This window comes from Lingula anatina, chromosome 2 (assembly GCF_051362555.1).
Source record: "Lingula anatina isolate TDL-2025a chromosome 2, LinAna3.0, whole genome shotgun sequence".
Classification (NCBI taxonomy): domain Eukaryota; kingdom Metazoa; phylum Brachiopoda; class Lingulata; order Lingulida; family Lingulidae; genus Lingula; species Lingula anatina.
In genome coordinates, this window is record NC_141768.1 from 9,816,144 (window position 1) to 9,835,888 (window position 19,745).

The 19,745-nt window shown below is 35.5% G+C and overlaps 3 protein-coding genes and 2 non-coding genes across 6 annotated transcripts; 1 reads left to right on the forward strand and 4 right to left on the reverse strand.

The window, feature by feature from the left end:
• Positions 1 to 968: 968 nt before the first annotated feature.
• On the reverse strand, positions 969 to 3,583 carry LOC106163325 (uncharacterized). Its single transcript, XM_013540883.3, has 2 exons — positions 2,654 to 3,583; positions 969 to 2,105 (listed from the first exon to the last, which is right to left on the reverse strand). The coding sequence occupies exons 1-2, from the start codon at positions 3,252 to 3,254 to the stop codon at positions 1,273 to 1,275; spliced, it is 1,434 nt and encodes a 477-aa protein (XP_013396337.2). The 5' UTR covers positions 3,255 to 3,583; the 3' UTR covers positions 969 to 1,272.
• A 1,584-nt stretch (positions 3,584 to 5,167) lies between these two features.
• On the reverse strand, positions 5,168 to 5,241 carry Trnan-guu (transfer RNA asparagine (anticodon GUU)). The gene has a single exon. It is a non-coding gene; the product is annotated as a tRNA-Asn (tRNA).
• A 206-nt stretch (positions 5,242 to 5,447) lies between these two features.
• LOC106157011 (U4/U6.U5 tri-snRNP-associated protein 1) lies at positions 5,448 to 14,402 on the forward strand. The gene is made up of 20 exons (XM_087004460.1): positions 5,448 to 5,814; positions 6,449 to 6,503; positions 7,028 to 7,089; positions 7,260 to 7,389; positions 7,718 to 7,823; positions 8,097 to 8,183; positions 8,412 to 8,508; positions 8,748 to 8,893; positions 9,430 to 9,502; positions 9,722 to 9,795; positions 9,972 to 10,031; positions 10,170 to 10,282; positions 10,539 to 10,666; positions 11,016 to 11,152; positions 11,321 to 11,482; positions 11,904 to 12,096; positions 12,462 to 12,558; positions 12,790 to 13,021; positions 13,475 to 13,590; positions 13,872 to 14,402. The coding sequence occupies exons 1-20, from the start codon at positions 5,592 to 5,594 to the stop codon at positions 13,891 to 13,893; spliced, it is 2,313 nt and encodes a 770-aa protein (XP_086860586.1). The 5' UTR covers positions 5,448 to 5,591; the 3' UTR covers positions 13,894 to 14,402.
• On the reverse strand, positions 13,710 to 19,688 carry LOC106157052 (protein amnionless). 2 transcript variants are annotated; one of them, XM_013532542.3, is made up of 11 exons: positions 19,439 to 19,686; positions 19,020 to 19,186; positions 18,207 to 18,297; positions 17,098 to 17,327; positions 16,627 to 16,782; positions 16,329 to 16,425; positions 15,917 to 16,126; positions 15,618 to 15,725; positions 15,261 to 15,363; positions 14,859 to 15,012; positions 13,710 to 14,586 (listed from the first exon to the last, which is right to left on the reverse strand). In XM_013532542.3, the coding sequence occupies exons 1-11, from the start codon at positions 19,482 to 19,484 to the stop codon at positions 14,488 to 14,490; spliced, it is 1,461 nt and encodes a 486-aa protein (XP_013387996.2). In that variant the 5' UTR covers positions 19,485 to 19,686; the 3' UTR covers positions 13,710 to 14,487. The 2 variants fall into 2 exon arrangements, with proteins under 2 accessions (XP_013387996.2, XP_086860587.1); XM_087004461.1 differs by lacking the exon at positions 15,261 to 15,363 and having other exon boundaries at positions 19,439 to 19,688.
• Positions 17,410 to 17,526, reverse strand: LOC112041644 (U5 spliceosomal RNA). Its single transcript, XR_002886308.1, has one exon. It is a non-coding gene; the product is annotated as a U5 spliceosomal RNA (small nuclear RNA).
• Positions 19,689 to 19,745: the final 57 nt, after the last annotated feature.

A 19,745-nucleotide genomic window follows, 5' to 3' on the forward strand; every position in this document is an offset into this window, starting at 1 on the left:
GGGGTGAGAAACGTCCATTGTTCTCGTCAGCGAGGCTGGCTTTTTTCAGGGTATGTACGCACAGACAGAAAACTAAGTATTGTGGGAACGTTACTAATGAAGCCACTGGTAGTACTAGTAGATATCAGCCTGTAGTCTTGAACAAGCGCCTCGATGACGAGTGAACAGTTGTCAAAAACAAAAGACCCAGGCGTGGTAGTTCAACTACTGTTCATGCGTGCTGCAACCACCGAGCCTAATTGCTCCTCAAGGTCACAAAACAATATCCGGTACTGACGGCCAGGCTCATCTTAATCATATAAGTAGCGCGTTTCCACCCCCTGACGGCAATCAGAGCTCCCGCCATCTTGGATAAAATTAGTTATGTTGTATATAAAAAAAACGATGTGCGGAAACAAATACTACACACCAGTCGGCATAAAAACAATCCAAGCAACAAATGATCCAGAAGACAAGTGCCATTTATCCAAAAAATATCCATTTCATGAGATAAATAACCTTAATTCAATTTATTTACATCTGAATGAGTTCGTAGTTTAGCAGTCACCGCTACTGCGCATGCGCAGATGGTCTTTTTCGCGTAGTTTTAGCGTTGATTGTTTTTAATGTAATTTAACCATTTTATGTTTTGAAAAAAATTTTATTTCATTTTTTGGTAGCTGAATATATGCTGTAAACATCTTGTATAGCCATCTTACATAACTACGTCGGCCATACGAGTTATTTGTCAGTGAATATGGGGTTACCTGAACATTTTATATAGAAAAGCATATGGGAGAAAAATTTCAGGCTTAAGTATAAAACGCTCTAAAAAATAAATTATTTTAAATATGCAACTTTTCGGGCTCAATTTATTAGTTTTTAACATAGTTCTTCACAATAAATTAAAAGAAAACAAAATCTGGGAGGGTCATGTTCCAATGCCCCTATGTTATTTTTCTGATTCTTACAGAGACTGGTACTTAATTATTTAACTTTTCTAATAAGGTAAATGTCAGTTGACAACGCGTTAATTAACATTTCCTCGGCACGTTGATCAAATTATATTTTCGTTGGAAAAATTTTCCTCATGGAAATTACAGCCAATATCCCTTTGCTAAATTAATCTTCTTGATTGAGTGTTCTAATATGTAAACAAAATTTCGGACATTTGATGAAAGTACATCGCTATTTTCGTGTGCCATTAGAAATAATCGAATGCAGCCAGCCACGGGTGATTTCGTTTACAAGTTCTGACAGCGGTTTTCGTGTCCTGAATGAAGCAGTCAATAATTAAGTACCACTGCTTCGTTTTAACCTGTATGCCACTTGTTTTGCCAGAGGCGCCCGGATGTGGTCTAGCATTGAATGAGCTTGGAACCCTTCAAAAGATGTCATGGAAAAATAACCACTTTTTAGGTGCTGAAAACTAACTTTCTCCGATAATGGAATGAAGTGGTTAGCAGAAAAGGCAAGAACCTTTCTCGGTCGCACGACAAAAGATTTTGATGTATGTTCTCTGCTTTCCATTTTAGTTGAATGAATTCTAAATCCAATGTTGTTATCCATATCTTCGTGGAAATCGGTTGATCTGACAACCTGTTTGATGTTAGCTATCCCATCACCCGGGATAAGCCAGTCTTCAACAGTCATCACAATAATGTTGTGAAAAAGCATCAGGTTTTTGTAGAGACAGTGGTTTATGCCGGCCTCTGAAGCAACCACATGGTCAAGGTTCCTGGTCACATTATTCCAGTCTGTAAATTCGATATCGCTTAACAGCTCATTTTTATACTGTTTCACCACTTTTTGATTTTTCTCACCAAGGTAAGCATGGTACATGAATATTTTATCGATTCCCATTAGTGTCAAGTATTCAACCCACATGATCAGAGCTTTAGGATCTTCGTACGCCGAGGGCAATAGGGACTGGTTGACGACATGCACACACACTGCTATGTCGCGTTGAGGTACTTGTACACCCAGAAGGTCTAGGTGGCTAAGTGACACCATGTTGTGACTGTATCCACAAGACCGTGTTACCATGGTAACAGCTTTGGGATTGTCCTCGTTGCGCAGGGGACAGGCAAACACGTTTACATTCATCATCGATTTTCGCTTCCATTCTGAAGTAAGATATACAAAATATAATGAAGATAATATATGTTACCGTTTGTAACTCTTGTTATATTTTCGTTAACACCAGCATTTTTTTGCTGGTACAGATCGGGAACTAATTAAACAGACAATCCACAGTCTATACGTTTTGAAGGAGGATGCTAAGGGTCTCAACAAATTAAAGGGATAACAACTCTTTGTATGAGATCTATATTTCACAATAAAAACAATGTAAACAACTCATAGAAATATAATGTATTTTATTTTACCACAAAAACGGCAGTTAAAGCAATTATTCTGAAATCTGTGCTTGCCTTCGGACCATGTGACCGTAGATGGCTATACTCTGTAATAATTTCTAAAGATATATATATATATATATATTTTTTTTTTTTTGGGGGGGGGGGGGTCTCCTAAATCCCCTCCCCCTTGCACCCTTAATCTGAAACTTTCGTCATCAACAACATGGCTATCGTTCTTATCTGTCTAGTCAAAATGCACATACTGAAGACAAGTCTAACTGATATTGGAAGGCAGAATACGGAACGATATTTACCGTATTTTGGATAGTCCGATTGATTTCCAGCTGCTAGCATGGCGTATTGAGCTTTCACACTGCAGCGTTCCACTGGCGGGGACGGACAATCATACATGCAGTACAACTCTTCACCAGGTCCTGGCATTAGTCCCACGGCAAGCAAACGGATGAATTTCACGTTTCGCAATCTGTCGTCAACAACCGCTTGAATAACATGAACATTTGTGTCTCCTAGGGTCTGAAAAATCTCGACGTGTCGAAGAGCAATTTTCGTTGAATCGTGCGTTTTGAAAGACTCTCCATCGCAAATAGCTACCCATTCAGAACGAGGTTCGTAAGCTAACCTGTACACCATAAGGCGAGAATACTGACCATATGAAAGTTTCGTGTCTAAAGCACCAAGAAAAATGCGTTCCCCGACATGAGCAAATTGTTGGCCGATTTCTATTTTTCCTGCTGAATCACTGTAGATAAGTAGAGCCTGAAGGAGAATTGACAAAATTACAAATGCTGCCAAGCGGTAACTGCAGAATCGCCGAACTCGAAGTATGGCTTCAAGTCTACAACGGTGTATATTTTTCTCTTGAGAGCGCATCACTTTTCTGAAATTTGGGATCATTTTAGAAGTATCACTGTTTTCTTGCTTGAATAAAAACTGTATGCTCTGTATCCCAAACGTGGAAATCGCTCTCGGCAAATGAAATGGAATATTAAAAGAGCTGCAGGCCTATCTGTCTCAGTGGTACCGTTTGCATTGTGAACAAGTACAAAAACATATAAAACATCAATTTACGACAGTAGGCATATAACGGCGCTGTTTGCTTTTCTCTCTTTCAAATTTTTAGGACAAAATTTTCGTTTAACATTCTAAATATGTGGATCCTATTAGATATATTTGTGAATATAGTAAAAGAAACCGGCTACTGACTATCAGGTGATTATATATATATATATATATATCTATCTGGTGCTATGGTCAATACGACTTATGATACCAGTTTCAGCGCCCGATTCCTCGCTGCGTCCCATATTTTTTTTGTGTGTGTTCATTCCTGTCTTTCTTTAGTTGACTTAGAGTGCATTCCCAGAGATTTAGATCGATCCAGAGATTAAGATTTAGATCGACCTAACTCCCTGTCGGTTCACGCTAAATTGCAGTCAGCCGAGCGCGCACGGTAGTTAATTACCCTCTTACAGCTTTTAGTAGGAGGGACAGATGCTTAAGCCGGCTAAGCTGACAGTAATCTAGTCAAACTCCCCACAGGGATAGATCGATCTAAAATCTGTGGGAGTGGGGTCTTTGTCTGCCTCTAGTTTTCTTCCCAGGAATCTTTCTAGCGAGGATGAAGTCTTCTAGTTGGCCTTTTCTGATATGAGAGGTGTAATATATCTGTCTTTCATTTATAACCGTAAGGAGTTGTTGGTCTTGCCCAACTCGCTTGTGAAGTTTAATGAGCATTATATGAGATGCGCATCAATCTACGGTAGAACCACATCTCTGCGGCCTATGTTTTTGGTTGTTGCATCTGATAGCCCACGCTTCACAACCGTATAAAAGAAAAGACCATACAAAACATCTGAAAAGTCTGATTTTTAGCATCATTGATATTCCCCAATCCTGTTTATATTTCAGATCATTTGATTGAAGGGAGAAGTTTGATGCTTAGCATCACAAATATTCCCCGATCCTTAAATATTGCAGACGTATGATTGAAGGTAGTTAAGCCATTCCTGAGCGTCTTCTGAATTTCTTCTTACACCTTCCTCCGCCGCCAATATTGACTAGAGGTTTTTGAAAGAATGGACTTAATCGGGATGCTAGGGCGCATATTGGAGGTTGACTTTCTTTGGAGATAACCATACCAAAGGTATTCTTGCACTTGATCTCCAGTCCTTTCAAAGAGGCATCCCAAACAAATTATCGGCGACGTTGGAGGCCTTTCTCGCTGCCTATCAGGTATTGTTGATGTGGGTTTCATCTTGGACATAATAACGTTATTAAGCCTATGTTCAAGGTTTCATTGATCAGAACACCGCCTTGTGTGTCCTCTGTGTATGTGCTCAGTATAAAGAATGAGAAAGTCGGGACTCATCACACACCCCCTGTCGCACACCACGATTGATTTCAGTCCATTTGGTAAGGCCATTTGGGAGTTTACGTCCTTTTTTTCAGATGACATATGACCCAGTAGTCCTTGTCATAGTCGATGCCTTTGAGCCTTTTGGAAGAGATGTTGTGTCTTACATGGTAAAACGCTTTCTTGTAATCGATGAGGCAGATGTATTCTGTTGTATACTTTATTCCCTGAGTATCTGCGATATGAAGGGGGCATTTCTTGTACCCCTGTAGGACTTAAATTCATATAGACACTGTTCTATCTCCTATCTCTGTGGTCCTAACCTGAAGGGACATCATTATATTGAACAACAATGGAGGTGATAATATATATAATCATTTTTAAAATGTGTGTGCTCAATAAGAGTTTATGTTAATTGATATGTTAAATAAATTGAGCAAATAGAAAAAGTAACCGTCCCTGGGTGGGCTCGAACCACCAACCTTTCGGTTAACAGCCGAACGCGCTAACCGATTGCGCCACAGAGACTTGATTGGATGTGAGGTCGTCTTTGTTAAGATTAATATTATGGAAAGGTACATGTTCTGGACAGAAATACCTTGTGTACACCTAGATTTTGTCTGTTTCTACAATCGAGGGATTAGGAATTACTGTCAATATTACTTTGATAATTAAAGGCAGAATATGAAGTATGATGAATTTATCGAATGGGAAAACGCACGTCCGAATCTGACGTATTAACTGCGGCACTACTATACGATATACGGTCACGCTGCACAGTAGGTACTCAAAATCATGTTTTTGTGGGCATTTGGATCACTATAACTTGAGATTTCATCGGTGCATGTTTGTGTTATAGCGTATAACCATTCATCAACATGGGATCTTCAAAGAAACACAAAGAAAGAGACCGTGAACGTGAACATAAGCGCAAACACAAGCACCGATCTCGCAGTAGGTCGCGCTCTCCAAGAGAAAAGAAACGGCGGCATCGGGACCGATCTCACTCCAGAGACAAGGAAATTGGGTATAGCAAGGATGTTGAGGGAAGATCTGAAATATATGAAGAAGAGTTAAAGATTAAAGAAGAGCCCTCTGATGGTAAGATACATAAGATGCTTCCTGAAGCACATCGATACGTACTTTAAGTGAATATTATGTCCGTTTAAGACCGGTTTAAGTCTACAGTGAGCACAGTATACAGCTCTCTTTTTCTTTCGTTTGTTCACTCTTTTGTCGATTTCGTAGAAAATAGTTGGATAAATAGAAATAAAACAAAAGTACATTGATGTTGGGATCAGGGAGTTTTGACGGGGGCGTCTCGATAGTGCAAAGGTTCATTGGTCCGAAGGTTCGTCAGTCCGAAAGATGGTTACATTTTCATTGTTTTTATTAATCAAGGGTTCAGTGGTCTGAAGGCTCTGAAGTAAACATCCAGGCCAATGAACATTGGGACTATACAGGCCCGTAGCCAGGGGGGTTTGAGGGGTTCGAAAGAACCACCATTTTTGCTGGGAAAAAGTCCACTCTGGGTAAAATTTGACCTATGTACTTGAGGATTTTATGGTAAAAAGTCCACTTTTTTTGAAAACGACCCACCCCCTCTGAAATTGCTGGCTATGGGCCTGCTATAGAACCTTTTGACTATTGCTACGGTTACAATTTGCCATTCCTCCCCAAGTATCTTAAATTTAGAGTTGTCTTTAATTTAATACATGACAATATACCTTTTTAGATATTAAGCCAAAATGCAGCGGAGGCGACATTTCTCTTAGTATAGAAGAAACAAAGTAAGTATTTTTTCAAAATCTTCACATCAATAAATTGATCATTGGAATATTTTTTTAAAATTTAAACTGTAGAAACAAATATGTGAAGTTTGTTAAAATGTTGTTTTGACTCTGAAAAATGTTTATGTATACTCAGTGAAACCATCTTTGTGAGAAGCAGCTTGTTTCTTCTTGAAGATCAGGGGCAGGTACAGAAATACTTTCTGACAGTCTTTCAAATGATCTTTGATGATCCATCCTCCATTTTTGACCATTTCCGACAGAAAAATTAAATGCCTGTCAATGTAAACTTGAAAAATTCTGACCCTCTTCCAAAAGACGGTCTCTGTGGGCCCTTAAAATGACAATTTGAAATAAGAGTTGAACATTTTTGAACAACTAAGATAATGGGATGAGATCTGTTTGTACATACTGGATTACTGTATTTGGTATTGAAGTTTGTATAGATGCAGGTTTGTAGTCTTGTACTGAATTAATTATAACAACTATTAAAGCCTAAGCAATCCATGTTGAAATATTTTCAGTAAATTAAGAGCTAAACTAGGCCTGAAGCCTTTGGAAATTCCAGATGAAAATGAACCCAAAGGTATGCGCTAGTATTCCTTTAAAATTTAGAAATACATGGAATTGGTGTTTCAAAGATATTTTAACTTAACTCAAGAGGTTCTGAAAATTCTTTACCCAAAGTCATTTTGTCCTAAAGTTGTTCGTGTCACTTGTTCATGTCAATGCTTGCTTGTTACTGTGCTATTTCAGAGGAAAAAGAATCCCTCAAGGATGATATACATAAACCTGCTGGAAATATTGCACAGGCCCAAATGACAGAAAAATTGAAGGAGAAATTGGCTGTCATTAAAGAAAAAAGGCGAATAAATATGCAGTTAGGGTAGGTTTTTGGTTGTTGTGTTAAAGATGCTAGATTTTTTAAGGAGCTATTTTAGATTGTCACATGATTGTATTTAAGAAATATATCTATGACGTGATTGTATTTAAGAAAAATGTAATGCTGTATGGGCATGAACAATTGTGTAAAATTGGTCTTTTTTATGTATATGCATTTAAAGGGAATATGTATCAAAGCAGGTATGGTGATTTGCATATCAATCAGAAGCTGTTAACTATGATTTCATTCCAGTGCTTTTCATTTTAATGTCTGTGTAATGCTATGTGTTAAATTATTATTAACATTATTGTTTGGCAAATCTTGATTGCAGAAAAGTCAAAACATTAGGGGAGAGTGACTCTGATGATGAATCTGCAGCCACTTGGGTTAAGAGAAACAGGAAAGATGCAGAGGAAAAAAAGATGGCTGAGAAAAGGGTAGCTACATAATAAGACAGGATTAATGATAAATTTTTGTCTTACATAACATTAAACATTTAACCAATTTGCACAATACAACATACAATGTGGGGTCATCCTTTGGCATTTTTCAAAACTGATTTTTTTCCCAACAAACGTATTGAGATTAAGTAAGAAAAATATCATTATTGTTAAAAAGTTACTTCTGATGATTATTATGTTGTATGTTATGGTTTGTGAAGAAAATTGTCCTCTTAAAAAATTAATGGACCATGCTATTTTGTTATTCAGGCTAAGATGCTAGAAGAAATGGATGCAGAGTTTGGTATTGGTAACCTTGTGGAAGAGGAGTTTGCACCTCTCATGAACAAGGGAAAGGTAATTTTCATGATTATGAAGTTTTCATAGATTAGTTTATTAAAAGTCAGAAAAAACCATAATTTGCAGAGCAATATTGCAGAATATTTTAGCACCTTCAGTAATGAATTCATTGCATGTTTCATCTTTACTGAAATGAAAATGCTCAAGTAAATAAAATGTCATATTAAATCACTGTTAACTTATATTTTGCATTATTGTCATTTAACATAATACCTTGTACCTCAGGAATACACATCCAGGGATCTCAAAGGTATCAAGGTTGAACATGGAATGGGTTCATTCAAAGAAGGAAAAGCTGTTATTTTAACATTAAAAGACAAAGGTAAGTCCATATTATTTGAGGTAGTGGACCAGGTTTCAAAAATATATTTATATTGCAGGTTTCATGATAAATTTTTAAATCTACACTGAAATCTGATCACAAGATGTTCACAGTACTTTTTTTGTATTTTTCTTAGCAGTTATAAATAGTTTAGAGGATTTTTTGTTCATGGACACTTAAACATAAGATCCATGTGTTTGGTAATTGTGAATAAAGTGATCTCTGTTCTTATTAAATAGGCATACTTGATGAAGATGACGAAGGTGATACTCTTGTGAACGTGAATATTGTTGATGATGAAAGGTCAAAAAAGAATGTAGAAAATAAGAAGAAGAAACCTGATTATAAGCCTTGGGATGAGCCAGAGTATGATGAATATGGCATGGTAAGAAAATATCACCAATAAGAAATTTATGCTTATAGAAAGAGTAAATAAGGAAAGGGAAAGGAAAAATAGAGACAAATAAACAGGAGAGACAAATAGATTGGTTCTTAACAGTTTCTGTACAGTAGGTGCATTTAAGTGTTGGAAGCTGATCATATAACTGTGTTAGAAGCTCATCATATAAGAAGATCATGTGCTCTCTCACACACCCTCACACAACGTACACTGATACTAAACGTGCTAAAAGTATTATTAAAATTTATCCAAAAGATATGAGCAAGAAAAAAGTTAACTTATCAACTATTATAGAGTACTTTCAGAATCATACATATATATAACATATAATACAGTACACAATATTACAAAAAAAATTGGGTGAAAGAGGAAAGAAAATTATCGAGTACTAATGTATTTGACAAAATGTCACAGTACAGTTATTGTTGCAGTAGGTGCATTTTGATTAACCCTTGTGTACACTATTATTTCAAAGTGGTCGTAGTTATTCTTTGACATTTCCTTTTTTTTTCAACTTCCAGTTGAAGACTACCAATATATTAGATAAATATGATGAAGAAATTGATGGAGAAAAGAGGGATGCTTTCACACTTGGTAAGTAAATAAAAATCAAGAAGAGACGCAAAGATTTATTTGAAAAGGGAAATATGCCCAAAATCTATTTAGGACCGTATGAAAATATATCATGTCAATAGTGATGAGTATTACCATTTCTTTTGATTTTGCCAAAATATTTCTCATCTATAAAGTTAAACAATAGTTTAAAATCCAAAATTTTAAAGTATGAATACTTATGATTACTTTTTCTTTGAGGCTCTGGTGGAAAATATGATGGAGAGCATGAGAAGAACATGGAAAAAATTAGAGCACAGCTTCGTCAGCAAGGGGTAGGTATAACTGCACAGGTGTAAATGTTTTCAAGTCAAGTTTATATTTCAAGCATAACAAGCATACAAAAAATTAAACAAACTCGTCAAATTTTGTTTGTGATATCAGTTTGACAATTGGATTGATTGTTTTGCTGCACAAAAGAGTAAATTGTTGTTATTGATGTTCTTTTCAGCAATCTCTTTCTCTAGCTGCTCCAAATATAGCAAGTGAATATTATACTCAGGAAGAAATGGTAAGTCTTCATTTGCATGTACATATACAATTTTGAGGATACATGGATGTCAGTTGTAAATTGATATTTATTTTTCAGTTTGTATTAGCTATTGTTCAAAAATAAGACTGGTTAATATCTTCCATTTTCCTTTTCAAGGATGCAAAGTTCAAAAAGGTAAAGAAAAAGGTCAGAAAGATTCGAAAGAAGATGGTTAAAGCTGATGACCTGTTGCCACTTGAAGACGAAATGCCACGATCGAGGAACAAAAGGTTTGGACAATTTTAACTTATAGTACTGATATTTTGTAAAGAGGCCTGCATGAAGAGAGAGAGAGAAATGAGAAAAGTTTACAGATAGATAGATAGATAGATAGATAGACTAGAAAATGATTGGATGCTATTAAGTATATTATAAGTATATTTACTCATATGGACACCGTTTGTTGCTTTTGTTAAAAAGGCTCTGTTACTCTATATACATTAAGTAACAATATGTTTAGTATATGTAATTGTTGCAATATTTCAGGGGTACAAATGAGGATAATCAAGAGATTATTCCCCAGGAGTCAGAGTGGGGTGCCGCATTCATGTCAGGGATGGGGCAGGTTCAAAGTACAGAAGACATGGAAGTGGACAAATCAGACTTTGAAGATGGTGAGAGTTTTGTTAATGTTCACTTGGAGCTGCCAGGTAGCACAAGACATTTGTAGTGAAATTATTTGAAAGATTGAAAAATTGAAAAGACCAAGGTAAATGTGTCACGTCAATCACAAAGTTAAGATGTGAGGTTGTTGGCTGTGGATGAATATAGATAGCAAGGGAGATAGAATTTTTAGACTACTAAAGCAAACTTGAAGTAAGGTTAAGTCCTACCAAGTCACCCCTTGTATCTTTTATCATATCCTAAAGACCTGTGTGTAAACTATGCTATTTTAATGATTTGTTAATATCAAGCAGGTATTTTGTTATCTACCTTATATGATAATAATGATTTACATTTTAGCTGCCATCCTTGGTCCTGATGATGACCTTAGCAGTGTGCCAGTAGAGGAGGATGCTGCAGATGTGGAACTTCAACTTGCTTTAGAGAGGACTAGAAAACTTAAGCAGAAGAAAAAGAAGATGGAAAATCCTGACAATGTATGGAATTTGAATACATAACAGTACATGTTTATATTTTCAGTATTGTTCATTTGTGTTTTTAGCTTTGCTAAATAATTCAAGTGAACTGGATGTAATTGTGCTTCTATTATCTATGTATAGAACAGCAAAGAGACATTTTTCTTGTTATTCTTCTCTGATTTTTAGATAGCAGAGAAGATTATTGCCCAGCGGGGAGCAGATACAAACAGTGCAGGAGTGGCAGGGTCAATCGTTCTCAACTCCACATCTGAATTCTGCCGCACCCTGGGAGACATCCCTACATATGGCCAGTCTGGCAATAGGGAAGAAGATAAGGATGAACTTGGGGTAAGTTGGGTTAGATTTTGTGCATATGAACTATTTTCCTAAATGAAATTTTAAAGTTGAGTCATTATTATGAATAATTGTGCTTGAATGTCTAGAACTCAAGACATTCAGATTAATATAGTAAATTGCTTCAGTCACTTGAACAGTTGAATTTATAAAGTTTATTTTGGTCAATTATAGTTATTCCTGCATATTGAGATGAACAATTGTGTATGGAATGTGTAATGTAGTTTCAAAAGAGATAATTGACAACAAACATAAAAAACAAAAATTTTCTCCATCTGTTTTTTTGAGATTGGAAGTCCATTCTATGTACAGGGACCATAGGTGTCTTTGTACATTGTATCTCATATTTAATGTCTGTACATATGGCAGCTTAGCTGTCCAGTTAGCCCATGACAATTTTGGATCTTCTTACCAGGAATTTGAGTCTGAATTGTTGGAGCAGAGAAAAAGGAGAGAAGAGGAAGAAGAGGAGAAGACCAACCGCTGGGAAGAAGTTGCCATTGACACACAGCCTGTTGAGATCAAGGAGGAAGAAAAAGTTGTTCTTGATGATGAGCCCACAGTAGACAAGGGTCTGGCTGCTGCCTTACAACTGTCTGTTAAAAAAGGTAAACACATGTGTAGGATGATTTGTTCTCTATTTGAACCTGATTATTTTTAAGACACATCAAAGTAAGATATAAAACAGATAAACACAAGTGTAGAATGTATATTTTTTGTAAATCTGATCATTTTGAAGATACAAGAATCTGAGTAATATTTATTTCATTCAAACATTAGCTTTCAAAGTTTTAGCTTTGAAAAAAGGTAACTTTTTTGTTTTAAAGGTGTTTGGTAAGAAAGTTAGTTGCTATAATGTCTGTTTTGTGATTGATTTTAATAATTGTATATAATTATGTTCAGAACATGCAGCAAAACTTACAAATATTTTATTTAATAATTGTTATATTTTGTATGTACGTATTATTTTTAGGCTTCCTTGTACATGAGGTAGCAAAGAAATTGCCCACAAGCAAACTTGTTACAGAAATGGAGGCCCAGAACTATTCCATTGAGGACAAGCGGTTTGAGTAAGTGCAACGCCACATAGGCAAGCTTTGTTTTCCCTTTGAGGCTGTTAAAAGCTTATCTTAGCCAGTGGTACAGATGCTTGATGTTTCTGTCTAAATGGAAAAATTCGCATAGATTTCTTATAGGATGTCCATTTTTGTATAATACCTTGAAACATTAGATAATTATGAGAAATGAATTTGCATCGCCATGTTGACTGACTGTGCTATTGAAGTAATGATCCCTTTTAGTGACATAGATGAGAAGTACAAAAAGCGTGACAGGTTCTACAACAGTGGGATAGTGACAGAGTTTAAAGAGAAGGAAAGTTACAAACCAGATGTTAAAATTGAATATGTTGACGACAAAGGTAGAAGTCTGGATTCCAAGGAGGCTTTTAGGCAACTTTCACACAGGTTCCATGGAAAGGGATCAGGAAAAAGAAAGCAAGAAAAAAGGTCGAAGAAGATGGAGGAGGATGAAGTAATTATGTGTATATTATATATATAGCTTTCTTGGTAGTGTAGTTAAATTGGAAAGTTATTTACCTCCCCCCCCCATCCCCCATTTCAGCAGTTTGTTACAAGGTTTTCTGAAATGATTATTTTTATATGCAAATGGATGTCATCCTTTTGTATCAAATCAAATTTATTGAGTTAGAAAAAGTGAATTTTATACATTTTTTACATGAAATAAGTAACTTTGTTAACCACATTATTAGCTACATTTCCATGAAAAATTAACAACTATAAGTCTTATTAACTAGCAAAATTATTTATGTATTTCTTCAATCAAGTTTAGAGTTGACCACTCATTTGACAATTTTTTTATAAATATATATTGTAGAATTCATGTGGGCTTCTGCAGGATCTCTGTCATGATTGTTTTTAATTCTCTGGTTTTGGAGATAACAATATAATGGTTTTTGTTTTTCAGTTAATGAAACAGATGAGTTCCACAGACACACCGCTGCACACATTGACAAGGCTGATTGAGAAACAGGAGAGGGAAAAGACACCTTACATATTGCTTAGTGGTAGCAAGCATGTGGCGTAAGTAACATTTACAGCTCGATGGCTTATCTTTTGTAAAATAATCATGTTTTTATATCAAATAATCACCAGATTCATGCCAGTATCCTTGCTCTTTCAAGAATGTCATACAAGGAATTGCAGATTTTTTCAAACTAATTTTATTAAATCTTTATCAGGTAAATTGTGTTGTATACATTATGATCTTTAACCCTATGAAACTTATTAGTAGGTTTGGATGTTGTCTCTTGTATCATGTTGTACACGTTTTGATGAGGTTAACTTTATTTTTTCTGTTTCAGATTAACTAAACCATCCCAGTGAGGTCAATGCTCATCTTCCTATGTTGCATATGCTCTTTCTTATTAATTCTGTTGAATTATCATAGAAAAGATACAATGCAGATAATTCAATCACGGTTTGAGTGTTTTATGACAATGGATCAAAATACAGTTTTTGTTGCTCACAGTGAGGAAAAATTGTGTCATAAGTTGAGAAAATGCTAATAGTCTACCAAGTCTGTAAATTGTGTTATAAAAATGTAAATAAGACATTTTACAAGCTGTAAAAATGTATTTGGTAAATCATGAGGTGTCAAAACGTAAACACAAGATGATTCCAACTTGAATAGTGTTGATTTTGTTCATTCCTTGTACAGTCGTGCCTCATTGTATATCAGCAACTTAAAACTTAAAGTCTTACTTGATAAATCAGTATATGTATTTGTGCAAATTCCTTGAAAATTATGCAGTGTATGTAAACTATTAATTATTATCACTCATTAATTTTGTAACACATTGCTGTATCTCTGTAAAGATAAATTAGAAGACATACATAGTGTATGTTATAAATCGAAAAGTATGTTTGATCAACTATCAATAGCAATTTTAACAATTGCTGTATGTGTGAGCTGCTCATTTAAATGGAGCTGTCTTCTTCAATTCCTTCTGGAGAGTATACTGGGTTAAACTTCACCTCTGGATCAATTTGGGCTGGGTTTGCAAAGAAATTGGCGTCCTGAAAATATACAAAAGAAAATGTGCAACATTTTTTTAAACTAGATATGATACACGTATCTTTCATACATGACTTCCTTCTGATAGGTATACTGTGGAAAATTTTATAGACTTACTTGTATCATTATCATGAAACTTTCACAGTGCTACAAGCACCAACATGGTGTATAGGATTTTTACACTTTTAACACTTAAATTATTACTTTCAAGGATTTGTGCTATTCTCTTGATAAAATAAGCTGGGAATAAGGGATCTCCTTATTGGAATAATACCTTAATGGGGCTGTCATACATGGGATTATCAAAGCCTCTTAATGTCCCATCCCCATTAATGTCAATGTCAGTGTAGCTGACTGAGGCTCCAAGCTCCATGTCACCATTTTTCTCCTTGTTGGAAAATATGCTAAAAGTTGCCCCTTGTCCATTCCTAAAAGAGAGAGAAAAGAAAGGTTGTTTTAGTGAAGTTTGCTTCAGACTTGATAATTTGCTTGATATGGAGAAGTATATTTGAGTGCTCAACTTCTATTGTGTTAGCCAGCTCATTTAAAGTAAAATAAATAGTTGATGTTTAAAATGTCCATTTTATTTGGCATAACATAGGAAAAATTACTTTGAATTGTTGAATGATGATCATAAAGAATATAGATAATATGGTAAACGTGAAATTTTCCTTACTTGCGTTTTCTCCAAAAGTATCCAACCACTAAGCACACACATACCACCAGAAGGATTAAAGCTAACACAATGCCGACCACACTACCTCCACTCAACCCATTCCCTGGAATAGTTTATTTTACAAGAAAATCTTGTTTTAACACAGATGATAAGTTGTTCTCAAAGGCCTGTGAAGATTTTGTTTACTTGAATTTTTCAGCAAATGTTCAGCAGTTGAAACAGTAGGACACACTTCTGAGCATAATACAAAGCCTTTTCAGCACTTGAAACCATTACAAATACAATACAAAACCTAGACTAGTTATTTGTGTTATCATCCAACGAGAAGAGATCACATGATATCAGAGTAGGTCTCACCTGACCCAGATTCTGACCCCTTTTGTGAAGCACTGGTGGGGGCTACTTCTCCACTCCTGGTCACATTGATATCAATAATACCATACTTCAGACTGCCAGTTTCTATATCTGGGATAAATGATAAATAGTTTTATTTGGCCTTGGTGTCCAAGATTGCATGGTGGATATGTTAATTTTTTTTCAATATGCAAATTATTCCCTGTCCATTTTGATAGTCATTAATTGAAAGTACATAAATATGCCATTTTACCCCTTCATTAATATGTAACTTATAGTTAATCATTTTAAAGAAGTCCTACCTTTGAGGATGTCCCTTTGGAATGTTGCTGCAATGTCTGCTGCTTTGGTCCCATCAACACTGTCCCTGAACACCACTTGGATTTTGTCGTCATAGCGCCTGGACACAGATACAGTCTGTGCAGTCTTTCCATTTAAGTATTTGTCTTGGATCATATTTTGAAGGATGGACATTTTAAACCGGGCCCCATAGTTCATAACTGCCATGGCACCTGTGAAATTGGAAAAACAAAATAAACTGTGGAAAATAACTGAATGACCTATAGAAATGCCAATACTAAAAATATAATATCAGAAGTTGAAAAATCTGTCACTTTATCATTACATATCTCCTTATATTTAACCTTCTTAGTATTTTCTCTATTGTTAATTGTTTAAAAATATGTTTTAAAGATATTGAGGAAAAGAACATACCACATATATGGCAACAACTTCCAACTGGTTTGAATGAATTTGTGCAATTCAGATATTGACACTGACGTCGTTTAATATCACAAATCTTCTCCAGTATCTAAAATGTAGATTAAAATTGAATTGAAATGTTTATGTGGGCTAAAGTGTCAAAAACAAGATCAAAATTAACCACACCAAAGATTTATCCTTATATCTCTAAAAAATTCAAGGAATTGCTGAAGGTAAGTCTATCATGTTTAGTTTAATTAAGTTGTTCTAGTAAGCCTCTCTTAGTATGCAGTGTAATAAGTTTTTTTACGTCTCCTTTGTCATTTCCACACATGCAGCCTGCAATATCGGAACATTGTTGGTTTTTTATAGTCAAATGGGACATGGTGCCTTCATCATCCGAAACAAACTGTTTTCTTCCAGAATCACTTGTCACAAAGGTGTTGAATTCTGCTGTGGAATAGGACTGTAAATATTTATTTATAATAATTATTATTAGTGTTTATTACAATAAAATATGTTTGTATTTGTCAAATGTTAATGAAAAGACAACTCTGGTGGTTGTAATGGTAAAAGTAAATAATTTTAAAGGGATAAAATTTGATGAAATTATTTTATTGTAAATTCATTTACTCATTAAAATGCCAACATGTGAAAGCTTCTTTTAATGGCTAAAATTTCTTTTATTTTGTTTTTACAACTTTTGTGGATTTTTAAGTATTCCTAGTGTTACTAGTAGTGTACGTTCCTAGTGTTGTTAAAAAATTCAAATTTTAATTACCTGACCGGCAATTGTCAAACTACCAACAAACAATTGTAATCCAGAATTCATATCCACTAAGAAGGTACTTTGTGTTGGGAAAATAGCATGGTCTGATTGACATGGAATTTTCTCTGAATCGAGAAGGGTCAATTGTGATTTTGCCTCTGTGCATTGACCAATTTCATCACTCACACACCAGTTGTCTCCATCTAACCATTGTTTGGCATCGGTGCGGGAAAAGGATATATCTGAAGAGTTAAAATTTCACCAACAATAAGAACAAGAAACAATATAGAGGGGATTTGGGATTCGTTCCTTATATTTCTTTGCTACCCTCTCTCGAGGGCTAGAAAAATTAGTCTATAGACTCATTGTATTGTTCCTCTCCACGGAAATCTTTAGTAAAAGGCGAAAGATTTATACGTGGATGAAGAGAAACCAGAGTACCGGTTAATGAGGAAACTTGGCAATATATACCACTGCCGGTTGGCTACCAACTAGCATACTCTCTTGCATAATCTACTACTAAATTATGCATTAAAATCAGTTCGAATTATATAAGTGTAATTTAAATGGTTATTCACGTCACATACATATTTTTTGTTATATTGATATTTTTTAAATTCATATTTCTTAAATAAATTTAAGTAAAATTCAATTTTAATTATTAATATTATGAGGCTACTGCAGTCAAATTGCGATAGATGTGACAACATCACCACTGACGCATTGTGTATGTTTTGCGTTTTTACTGTCTATCACCCCATTTCCATAGATTAGATCGACCTAATCTATGGGCATAGCGCGCATTCCCATAGATTTTAGATCGATCTATCCCCGTGGGGAGTCTCACTAGATTTCTGTCAGATAATCCGTCTTAGATGTCCGTCCCGCCCACTACAAGCTGTAAAGGGGTTATTAACTTTCGTGCCCACTCGGCTGACAGCTATTTAGCGTGAACCCCCAGGGAGTTAGGTCGATCTAGTTGGATCGATCTAATCTCTGGGAATGGGGTCTTAGAGCCTATGTTTAACTAACTGCACTCGCTTTCATGTGCCAGGGATACAAAAGGAATCATTTTCTTTTGTAAACCTGGAATATACTGAGTGTTTACATTAACTGTTTACCTTGGCCACAAGTAGCAGGTGCACCAGAGTCTTCTCCAAAAGCCAACACAATGCCATCAGCAAATACAATCTCTCCGTCAGTAGGTAAACGCTGTAATATAAGTGTAAAATGAAATGAAAACAGCCTTGAATCATGGTTAACATACTATCACTTTATTATTTATTACAATGGAAGTAAACGTGACATTCACAAAATAGACTGCCATTGTTACAAAATTTAATCATAACTGTTGTCTTTTTTTAAAAAAAATAAACTCGTTTTGTGTAAAACTAAATTGAAGATCATTATAACCTAGTGTACTCTAGCAGAAACAAACATCCACTATTTTGCTTTTTTTTATGAACTGCTTTATTTTGCCTGTTTTTTTTTTTTTAATTAATCCAAGGCTAAAAAAGCAATAGTCCGTTGGTAGTTGACCTACATGCAGTTAAGCGTGTTTGTACATTTTATAGGGCACATACATAAACTGAGCGTGTATTCTACAACAGGCATGATTGGATCATAAACTTTATTTCAAAACATAAACTGAGTCTTATTGCACTTAGAAGCAAATCACGACGATAACATAAAAAGATAGCTACACCGGTTGAAGTTGACATAAAAATAAGTTTATTAAACGCTCTACGTGTCGGGAAATCCAATCCACCAATTTGCTGTTGAGATACTGTCATGCTAAGTCATGTTCATCTACACCACGCTTCACTTACAGAATTGCAAATTCTATTTAATGACCCAGACTTATCCTAAACTGAAAGGGTATGTTGGCACACAATAGCCACTGTGAATTGAAATGGAAATGCGTCAATATTTACCAATTCCTTTATAGTTGTTGCGTTTGTTTGAACAAAGACCGAGGCAGAGTTTGCTGACTGTAGGCTTATGACATCGTTGGCGCATGGTAAACGCCCCAGGTTCCAGTTTTGGGGGTTTCCAAAATTCGTGTTGGGAAGCCATCTCTTGGTCAGTCCATCACATTGTTCTGAAAATTGGCTACGGGTGAACTATGTGGAACGTTTGTAAAACATGTCTTCTCATATTAATAAAATATTTAAATCTTCCGAGCGTAATATTTTACAAAATAATGAGCAAACATAAGCTATGTGGGCAAGGGTGTTTCAAACCTAAGTTACGCTTATACTATTAACTGCTCACATAACAAAAATCTTCATGCATAAATGTTGCAACAGTACGAGTAGAAAGCTCTTAAAAGTAATACCGCTGTATCACATACCAATGCCGACCAGAAACAGAAAGGCCAGCGAGTAAACTCTCGGCATCGTTTGGCACTTTCTCAGCTGTATTGCGCTCAATTTATTCCCTTCCTTTCAATTGTTTCGATCGCCGGTCCTGTTAACGCCAACTTTTTACAGCTATCGATAGTTAAATTACACTTAAAACAAGGAATAGTTGAAGTGTTCCTCCACCCCCAACTGGTGGTCCCAATGCATATGGATCTGTAGCTTTAAGTAGATCCGGGTTCTTGCCATCTGGTACCAAACAGTGCTTGCCCCATATGATGGATCAAATTACACTGCTTT